The 10,198-nt window shown below is 33.8% G+C and overlaps 2 protein-coding genes across 4 annotated transcripts; one reads left to right on the plus strand and one right to left on the minus strand.

The window, feature by feature from the left end:
• Positions 1-93: 93 nt before the first annotated feature.
• LOC106636611 (carnitine O-acetyltransferase-like) lies at positions 94-3,175 on the minus strand. 3 transcript variants are annotated; one of them, XM_014349028.2, is made up of 12 exons: positions 3,094-3,175; positions 2,694-2,769; positions 2,485-2,615; positions 2,280-2,415; positions 2,035-2,207; positions 1,804-1,957; positions 1,584-1,740; positions 1,325-1,512; positions 1,152-1,252; positions 946-1,068; positions 544-865; positions 94-460 (listed from the first exon to the last, which is right to left on the minus strand). In XM_014349028.2, the coding sequence occupies exons 1-12, from the start codon at positions 3,126-3,128 to the stop codon at positions 125-127; spliced, it is 1,932 nt and encodes a 643-aa protein (XP_014204514.2). In that variant the 5' UTR covers positions 3,129-3,175; the 3' UTR covers positions 94-124. The 3 variants fall into 3 exon arrangements, with proteins under 3 accessions (XP_014204514.2, XP_089449422.1, XP_014204515.2); XM_089593296.1 differs by having other exon boundaries at positions 2,914-3,153; XM_014349029.2 differs by lacking the exon at positions 3,094-3,175 and adding an exon at positions 2,858-2,875.
• A 1,629-nt stretch (positions 3,176-4,804) lies between these two features.
• Positions 4,805-10,185, plus strand: Rab35 (RAS oncogene family member Rab35). The gene is made up of 3 exons (XM_014348951.2): positions 4,805-5,961; positions 7,164-7,591; positions 7,755-10,185. The coding sequence occupies exons 1-3, from the start codon at positions 5,910-5,912 to the stop codon at positions 7,884-7,886; spliced, it is 612 nt and encodes a 203-aa protein (XP_014204437.1). The 5' UTR covers positions 4,805-5,909; the 3' UTR covers positions 7,887-10,185.
• The last annotated feature ends 13 nt before the right edge of the window (positions 10,186-10,198 follow it).

A 10,198-nucleotide genomic window follows, 5' to 3' on the forward strand; every position in this document is an offset into this window, starting at 1 on the left:
TTTTCTAAAAATTTAATAAACGTTTTTTTAAAACCTTTTCCATACAAAAAATATATAAAAGTTGTATAACAGTTTTTAAAAATTCGTATTTTCACGAAAAACATATAATTAATAACATATCACATTATGATTCGGCAAGTTTTTTCATATCACGCAAAGATTGTTTGAGTGTTTCAGCAAAGCCTTTAGTAGACGTTTCAGGACACGAGTTGAAGGAAGAGCAGCCAAAGAACATGTCACTCGGCCTGGGATTATAGCAGCAGCCGTAGCCTTCCGGAACGACTGGTCCGTAGCACATGAAAGATTCTGTTTTGTAAGCTACCTGACTGGATGTCAGAGTAAAGTGAGTGCTTCTGGTGTAACCGACGTCCGAGAAAAACTTGGGTAAGTCGATCTTTTCATCTCTAGCAATCATTTTTAGACCAAAAAATAAACGATCGACGCCTTCACCTGCTGCGGCCTGAAAGGAAACAAAAATTTTACACATTTTTGCAAAACTAAAGATAAGCCGATTTTTATCAGAGACTGACTTGATAAACTTACTTCGTTAGCGATATTTTTATGAGCGTTGATTGCTGCCAACATGGCTGCTTTTTTAACACTTATTGGCTCATTTTCGTAAGCCATTAATTTAGCAAAATGGACTGACTCATTAGACGTGGATCTAATGCATTCAGTTCTGGCACTTTTGAATCGACGCAGAGCAGCCGACTCATAATGGGCTGGTGGTTTTTTATGAAGCCTGTAAAATGTCACTTGCATGGCAATTTGAATGAAACTATCTGGACTCATTTTCCACTTTTTAATATCGTTTGATCCAAACTCATCAAACAAGAAACATTCCAAGTCGATATCTTGAGCTAGTCTAGATTTTTGAAAATAAGTTTTTGATATTATTATATGTTTATTTAAATTGAAAACAATGAAAAATCTTATTTTACTCACGTATCAACAGAAATTGTTGCTTTCTGAATTGCATCTTCAATCGATGAGTCTAGTTGAAACTGTAAATGCTCTGCCCTTGGATACTCTTTAGGTATATTAATTTTTTGAGTTAATTTATTTTTGCTGAAGATAATAAATTAAATGAAGTGCATTACATTTTTAAGATTATAAAATTTATAAGACTTAGCTTGGTATTGGTAACTTACACATAATTGATTATATGATCATGCAGCACAGAAATCGGAAGTCCTTCACATGGACTGTGTTCATATTCCATACCAACAAATCCATCGTACGATACAATGCACTGCATAATAATAAACAACATTAACACCTTGAGAATATTATTTTGTACATAAATATTTTTCAACAAGTTTACCTGCACAGTTTTGTCATGCCATCTGTTTGCTGCGTTTGTTTGTGAACTGCACCCTGTCAAACTTTGCAATCCTCTCACAGACTCGTTATTTTTCTTGGCAAATAATTGTTTTGGCAATTCTTTATCCAAACAGAGAACAAACAAGGCGGTTTCCAAATCTTTGACGATTTTATTGTTTGATCCAAGACCTGAGATAGATATTTCATACTTTTAGTAAAAAAACATGAAAAATATTTAGCTACCGTGACACATAGCATACTTATTAGTTTATTATAATCTTTAACCCATGTATCTCTATCGTTTCCAGTCAAAATACCAACTGGTTTTCCTGGCGTGCGCGATCTTTCCGCGATATCTTTAATGGTGACTGCGAGTTGTTCTTCGTTCACACTGTCCGTTAGTGGAAGTTTGAAAAACTATAAAATTAAAAATACATTATCTAACGAAATATTTTTGAACTTTTCAATGCATGTATTTACATGATTATTTCTTATAATAATGACGTGATCAGCATTATCAAAGTGAAGAAGATTGTCAACTCCTTTGCTAGGCTGTCTGTGGGTTCCCAAGATCATAGCATAAGGCTGCATGTCTAGTGGGATGTCTCTCATCATTTCTTGTTTAATATCACCGCTAAAAATTTCTCTCTATTAATAAGCTTAAAAAAATAATAATGATAATCTGCTCGTTTTAATGACTATTTTACCAACCTTTTTATCATGCTGTTGTAATTACGCACTGCACCGATGACATGAGCTGCATACCTGTGAGCATCGTCAGGTGACTTGAATTTTTGAGCCGGGCCTACAGTGCCCGGACTAGAGTGTACTATCACAGGATACCTGTAGCCCAAGTAGGCTGCTTGAAGCCACCACTCACTCATCTGTCAAACTTCACGGTATTATTCACTCTATCAACTAAATAATCGACGAAAAAGGATGAAAGCATTGTTTACCCAGTTTTCAGTATTTTCGTATCTTTCTTGCAGTTTTCGATACAATTGTTTCCCAACTCCTCCTTCTTTGATAAATTCATCAACCACTTTTTCCGTGTTTTTATACTCTGCATCGTTTAAAAGAGGCTGCAGTGATCTGTCAAAATAAAGCAAACAATCAATATTCCCTCCAAACTGTAATCATCAGCTCACACACGAAACTTACTTCAAATACAACTGTGCTGTCTTTTCCAAATTAGGAACTGGTTGTTTGGGAAGTGGAAGCTTGTTCAGCTGTATGGACGTTATGCCGGCTACTTGTTGCTTTTTGAAAATATTTTTCACTCCTCCATAAGCCTTTGGGTGAAAAAAATGAATTTAGTTAAAAAACAGCAGGGAAAGGCACTCTTTATTAGCACTAAAAGTACAATTTACCAATGGTTTGTTCACAGAGGATGATACAGTTGTAAAGAATCTCAGCATATTGTTATCCTTTGAACCACAAGTCCTTCTGCAACAAAAACATCGAATTATGTATACCGGAGCTTGATGGAACGCCGGCCAGGCCAGCCTATTCGTAAATATATATACAAGTGAACTATATATCTGTGTGGACACAGCTGACGACGAGCGTGCAATATGAGGGAGATGATACCAATTGATCGCAATCCGAGTAAATTAACGGCGATGAAACGATGATTCTGTTTACAAGTTGAGCAGTAATGTAAATTATTACAATAAAGGTCCTACATCACCCGTACAGAAGATAAGCAAAAGGACCCATATGGTAAGTGTACGTATATATGAAAGCTAAAAGCGTAATTAAAATAGGTACTCGATTTTATTTTCGCTCCTCGAATCGCTTGACATTTTGCCAACAATCGCAGCGGTAACACGTTTGTAGTTTGATTTTTTTTTTTTTTCTCAACCTATCCGTGACGCGTCACGAAAATCGAATAGATAGTATATCAGTACGATTACACAGTATAGGTAGGTATAAGTATCACTCACAGATGCCGACGTTTTGTTTCCTGCATGTAAGTATATGCATGCATGTACGTATGTATGAACCCCTCCTCTCGGAGAAATCGGTTCGAAAAGAAACCGGTTTTTAATAAAAAAAAATCCCATGTACGTGCTCATTCTCTATATCTACTTCTGACACTTGTTTTTTTAGATCAACAATTAATCAAAGATTTAAATATGTTTTTATTATTATTTTTTACGTTTTTATATGCTTAACTACCATTACTTGTTATTTTTACTTCAGATTGTAACTTGATAAATAACAATTTCGATCTTTAGAGATTTTGTCAAAATTTAGTCAAGATTTGTTGAAAGTTCCAAAGGCTGTTTGGATTCAAAGTGACAGAAAAAGTATTTTTATTTCTCAACACTTGAAGGGAAACCTTTAAAAACTATACGATCCCTTTTTAGTCATGACTACTTAATCTAATATCTAAAATCGAGATAGCCTCTTGTTCCACTCAACACGCGAAATATATATTTAATTATGTTTAACATTATTTTAAATTTATTTCAACGAATTACATTTGTAATATTATTACAATGTACATAATAGACATTTACTATAAAAACGGGCTCAACGTGATGGTTACATTGCGGATAACATTTAGCAGAGCTTATATAATATCCTTGTGTACAACAATTGATGGCTATATATATGTTGCACGTAACGTATGTCACACTCGTGAATAGAAAAGCTGATATGAGTTTAATCTTACAATATAATATAGGTAAATGGCTTTTGTTATTATTTATTTTTGTTCATTTACATTTAAACGATTCTACAATGTTTTTTTTTTTTTTTTTACCATTTCTTATAAATAAAATGCTTGCGTATTTGAAATCAGAAATACTATCAGTTTTTTTTATTTTTTAAAATCATTTTTCTCATTTCGATGAATGATTATTTAAACAATAATAGAAAAAAAAAAAAAAAAAAAAACTAACAAGAGAACTTTTTGTTAAAAATCAAATAGTTTGACAAATTATTTACAAGCTTAAAAAAAAAAAAAAAAAAAGAAAGTACACTTGTTTGTAACATTTTTTCATATGCATCCATCAGACAGAGATACCAATCCAAGCCTTCCTATTGCTGCTTACACGCACTTTTTGATAGTTCAGTGAATCATCAGAGGGACCCCCAGACTACAGCACACAAAAAAAAAGATTTAAAAAAAAGTCGGTGAATCAGATCCCATCGATCAATCTCTCGTCATGATAAATCTAGAATAAAACATAGTGATGGAAGATGATCTTAACGGATGGGGGGTGAACGAGCTCATTAACGATTATAACAACTTTACTGTGCGCGAGATAAATGTGATGCATCATCCATGGGCACGAGTGGCAGGTCATGATTGTCAGTGAGGATTGAGTGAAGTATAAGTATATACCTACGTAGGTATAGAGAGTTAAAGTCTGCGTCTGAGACAGATGGACCAAATGTTTTTTTGTTTTTTTTTTTTCCATTTTGCGCAACGAGCTGATCGCGGATCAGCGAAGAGTGGAAAAAGAGCGCGCGTATTGTAGAACAGTGAGCTGCTGAGTGCTCAATCGCACGCATCGTTTTGCGGAATCATCAGCGGAACTCGCTTGCGTCGTTAACAACGTTAAAGACGATTGCAAATTTAGTTGCTGCCAAATCTTGATTTTTACGCTCACAGGTCTCTTTATTGTCTCTGTGGTGATGGTTTTTCGCGAAAATTAGTTACGTGTTGACAGACGAAATTATGAGTACCTGAGTGTTACAACGGTGCAATAACACTTTCAGCGTCAATATAGTGCGTCAAGGAAACAATACACAAAGCGGTCTTCCTGTCTCGATTTGCTCTGTTCTCGTGTGATAAGTAATCTGTACCTACACATATAGTTATAACGTGTAAAAAAAAAAAATTTCCACACACAGGCGCGCCTGTGGCGACGACAGCATCTTCATCATGTCATCTCTTCTTTCTTATAGATATTTCATCTTGGAGCAGCTCTTTAAGAGGTTCTGCAAAAGTGTTGTACTTATGAGCCGCACTGCATAATATCCATCATCCATATTTAATGTTCCATTGCTGAGCTCTCAATATGAGTTATAGTGCATATAGTATTACACTTCCGTACATATTGTTATAGTTCAAGAAACAATTGGAGTCTGCTAAATCTGCTCTCTCTCTCTGCTGCCATCTGCAAGTGAGAGTGTGTGTACGTGTCTCTGTGTGTGAGTTTTCATGTACATGTGCATACAACAGCAGCATATAAACGATTTAAGTTACATATATATATACGCAGCAGTTATACTAGTGCTACTATATACTAGTACTGTGCTCGGTGTGCTCAGGACTTATCGTTGATTTTCAAACGCACGCTATTTTTATTTTCAATAATTATCACGGCAACGACTGCGACGAGTTCGGCAACCGTATAGCAGAGAGACAGACTCATATACGCGAAAAGTTACAGTGCATTCCGAGAAAGAGGTGTGTAGCCGTCATCGCTGAGGAACGTCTGCTTGCACACGTTTGCTTTGGAATCTCTCCGTGTACACTTCTGCACATATATATATACATATAAGTATACACAAAACGTATCAAGAAAGAGAGTAGGAGGTGGTGTGCGGTGAGAAAATAAACAGCAGAAATGGCCAAGGACTACGATCACTTGTTCAAGCTGCTCATCATCGGCGACAGTGGTGAGTAAACACCCACATACGGCATCGCATGGGTTTTCGGCTCAAAGGCGGGGGTGCGGATCCACCCACTGCGCGGACATTTTTCTTTTTCATCATCAACGCTCTCTTTGATGCTCTCTCTCTAAGTATCTTTTTTTCCTTTTTTTTTATTCCTTGCCAAAAAGGAGAACGGAGCTTTATCGAGCAACAGATTTTTTTTACTTATACCCATGTGTTTCTACTTGGTATACAGTATAGGATATAAATGCATGAGTGTGCCTGGCCTGTGAGTAGCTTTTGTTTATGCTCCTTTGTGCACCTTTTGTGCATTTGAGGTGTACCTCCTATATCAGGTAACTCGTTGGAAGAATCAATAAAAACTCTATTAATGACAAAGCTGGTTGATCTGATTTTTTTTTTCAATGGAGAAACTGAGAGGATTAATTTATACTTAGTCTCGTTTTCGTCATTGCTTTTGACCATGAACTCATATGGATACGTTTACTTGGAAAGCTCGATTTTGTTCCACTACTCTTTATTTACACAATTATAGTGGTACACACATGTTATGTGCTCTAAAATTGCTTGTCCAAGTTTCTTGAAAAGCATGAAAAATATCAAAGCTTTTTATAACATTGTACCAGTTGCAGTATTACACAGCCATAAAACTACAGCGTTTGTACAGTTGTAAAAATATTTAAATCAATTAGTATAATGTTACCAAACAACAATCCAGCATCATGAAAAACAAGCAGATTACCATATGTGTACTGTAAGCCACATGTTTGTAAGTTGATTCTCATGTCTTTGAAAACATGGCATAATATACATACACTCATGTTATATGATTACTTCAATTTTGTAGTGAGAGATATCAATGAGTCATCAATAATAACATCTCTGTCTCTCTCTCTTTTTTTTTCTTTTACAATCTGAAAACCCTTTAAGTGTACGCTTAATAGCTTGAAAAGTTTTGTTTTAATAAAAACAAATTATTTTATAAAATGTATTAGATTGTTTTTGTACATAGATGCACATTAACAAACAAAATAAGCTTCTCTTGTTTCTTGAAAAAATTTTTATCATTGAAATTACATAGTAAATTGATTGAGTTGTTGTTAAGGCTTAGAAAAAACGATGCTCTGTTGAAAAATAATCCAAGCAATGTTTGACTTCATTGTGAATTATAGCTTCAAGTGATCATTATTTATTTTTTGTTAAAGGTGTTGGAAAAAGTTCACTGCTGCTCCGATTTGCAGATAATACATTCAATGGAAACTACATAACTACGATAGGTGTGGATTTTAAAATTCGTACTGTGGATGTTGACGGAGAAAAGGTGAAGCTGCAAATTTGGGACACAGCTGGTCAGGAAAGATTTCGGACAATAACGTCCACTTACTACAGAGGAACGCACGGCGTTATAGTCGTGTATGATGTAACTAGTGGCGATTCTTTTGCAAATGTCAAAAGATGGTTGCACGAAATCGAGCACAATTGTGATGTTGTTGTCAATAGGATTTTAGTGGGAAACAAAAACGATGCTCCAAATCAAAAAGTCGTTTTGACAGAGGATGCCCAAAGATTTGCCAACCAAATGGGTATTAAGCTGTTTGAAACTTCTGCTAAGGACAATACTAACGTTGAAGAAGTAAGTCGCCTAATTCATTCAGCACATACCCTACAGGTCACAACTTTATAGTGACGAAATTTTCTTTCGGGTCTTATTTTAAAATTCCAATTTATTAGTCATTTAGTACTGAGTATAGCCTTGAGGTAATTTCTCAGTTAATATCCACAAACTTTTGTTACAGATGTTTATGGCAATAACACGAGAAGTTTTGCGGACGAAAAAGGAAAGCAAGGAACGACAAGCGATAAAAACCGGCGAAACAGTCAATCTGAGGAAAAGTACCAAACAGCACAAACATAAAAGATGTTGTTAGCGACTTCGTTGCATATTAGATAGATTCTAAAAGTATAAATATTGTTTTTTTTTCTATAAACAGTTACAAAACAGAGTAAGACAGAGAGCGTGTGTTATTAATGGAGTGGACATAAAAAGAAACTAATGCCATAAACTCTTTCACGTTACCAAGACAACACCGTGAATTACCAATGATGCATTTCTTACGTTACAATTTTTCATCCAACTACTTTTATGCTCAAAGGTAAATGTATACATGTCATAATGGCACAAGAAAATTCAAAATAAAACAAATTATCATTCAATGCTGTACCCAAGGTCCATGAATGAAGTAGCAATGACGTGGTATTGTCAGTAATAAGATTGGATCTTGAACTTTTACAGTAAACAAACAAGTAATTAATACAAAAGACTAGCCTAAATGTTTTAGAGACCTATACAAAATTCAAATCTATTAATACCTTACAAAACGCGTTAGATGTAATTTATATTAAGTTGTGCTATTTGTAAAATGTTATCGAATGTTTTTAATAAAACAAAAAAAGAATGAGCTGAGATTTTTTATCAAATATACCGTATTAAGACTTTTTGAAATACGTACAACGATAAATCATTGTAAAAGTGTTGCACAAATTTTTATTTATTTACATACGGTATTACATCACATTAATTTCTTAGCCAAATATTATTAATGCCAATTAGTTAGAGAGAAGCGTGTAAATACACATGCGCGCATAAACATTTTACAAATAGGGTGCTATTTATAATTATCAGGGAGGTCCAAATAGATGTTAAAATATTTTTTAAATGAGGTTCCTGAGGTTCATCAATATCTTTACTGCGATCTTTACCAAAAATTATGCAATATACAAATTTGTTTCAGTGTTTTTTTTTTCGTATCAAACATTCATTGTCATTACCAATGTAGGCATTTGTCTGACCAAGTATCAAAATTACAGAAAAAAAAATGTTATGAAAAATGAAGAAAAATGACATTTGCGGAAATTCGTGAACGTTCATACGTGTAGTGTTTGATGTAGCAGAATTTGTAATAATCATTGTCTCAGTCCTTGTAAGCGGAAGGAGGAGGCAAGCAGACAAGGTCTTTGCTTACATACATATACGTAGAGAAAAAGAGAGGCCGTGTCCAACCATGACAGAAGCTGTCTGTGTTAATCTGTGATAATAGTGAAATTGCGTCTTCTGTGTAATGTAAGCGCCACTCGCGTGCGTGCTGTGTGCATCGTCTCTCCCGCTTTGAGAGAGAACTGCGAGTAGACTTTGACAGGAGAATATGTCATCTTTTCCCGAGAATGATCGATGGAACTCTCTAACAGACTTGCTTGAGATATATTTCATTGGATTCAGTTTTTAAACTTTTTAAAAGCCATTGGAAACAAATTTTTTTTAATCCCTCCCAAGATTTACAAATTAGTATACATACAAGAACGGTGTAATATTTATTATAATTAATTCTGGTTAATTGGACATGTTGTTTTTTACCAAGTTTAAACATGCGACTCAAATTTTTAATCGTATGTACATGATATAGTTTTATTTTCCAATTATAAAATATATTGTATTAGTTATGCTTGATTTTCCAGTAAAGTGTATTTCTGGCGAACCTATGATTATTTCCTTACATTATTAACTTGTAATTTGTATAACATGTTTTTATGTGTTTTTATTAATTCTATTGATTATAATTTATTTTGTTCAAATGTCAGATACATTTATGTATGATTGTAATTTAATTTGTAATTGTATAAATTAATGTAAGAGATAAAAAAGATAGTATTGATAAACTTAATTTACCTACATACATACTAATATTCAATGAAATATTTCTTGGCTTATGGGATTAGGAACCCAAAACTTGATAAAATTGAATGGATTTATAAAATTTTTGGGTAAATTTGACTGTGAAATAATCATATCAGTCTTCGTGACAATGTCTTTGCTGTTGCTTTTGACTATTTGTATATGACTAACGATTTTGGAGAAGTTATCAATAAAAAAAATGAACTAAATAATGTACATAAAAACATTGTAACGATATATTAAAGTAGTTTCATTGGAATACTTAAGTAATTTCATTTGTTTAAAGAAAATCATTTCGAAATTTGTTTTATGTTAAGATCAATTACTGTATATTCAAATTTTTTTTTTAATACTGTAACTAACCAGTGTATGCTCTATTTGCACAATACTAATAAGACAAATTTTTACTGAGACAAGTTGAAGATTCATTTAATCTGATAATTATAAATAAAAAAAAATATATCGTAGTTGTAAGTATCTGTGTATACGTGTATATATAATCCGATTCCA

Source organism: Copidosoma floridanum, unplaced genomic scaffold (genome assembly GCF_036245765.1).
Source record: "Copidosoma floridanum isolate Cflo_tuat_1 unplaced genomic scaffold, Cflo_Japanese_pri ptg000019l, whole genome shotgun sequence".
NCBI classification, from domain to species: Eukaryota; Metazoa; Arthropoda; class Insecta; order Hymenoptera; family Encyrtidae; genus Copidosoma; species Copidosoma floridanum.

What these genes read in the sequence shown, in the direction of transcription:
- Rab35 (XM_014348951.2), top strand. Translation starts at nt 5,910, where the DNA reads ATGGCCAAGGACTACGATCACTTGTTCAAGCTGCTCATCATCGGCGAC. An exon ending in GCTCATCATCGGCGACAGTG is followed by an intron (nt 5,962 to 7,163) that starts GTGAGTAAACAC and finishes TTTTTGTTAAAG; the next exon opens with GTGTTGGAAAAAGTTCACTG. An exon ending in ACAATACTAACGTTGAAGAA is followed by an intron (nt 7,592 to 7,754) that starts GTAAGTCGCCTA and finishes CTTTTGTTACAG; the next exon opens with ATGTTTATGGCAATAACACG.
- LOC106636611 (XM_014349028.2), bottom strand. Translation starts at nt 3,128, where the DNA reads ATGTCAAGCGATTCGAGGAGCGAAAATAAAATCGA. An exon ending in CCTCTGTGAACAAACCATTG is followed by an intron (nt 2,616 to 2,693) that starts GTAAATTGTACT and finishes TTTCACCCAAAG; the next exon opens with GCTTATGGAGGAGTGAAAAA. An exon ending in GCAACAATTTCTGTTGATAC is followed by an intron (nt 866 to 945) that starts GTGAGTAAAATA and finishes TCAAAAATCTAG; the next exon opens with ACTAGCTCAAGATATCGACT.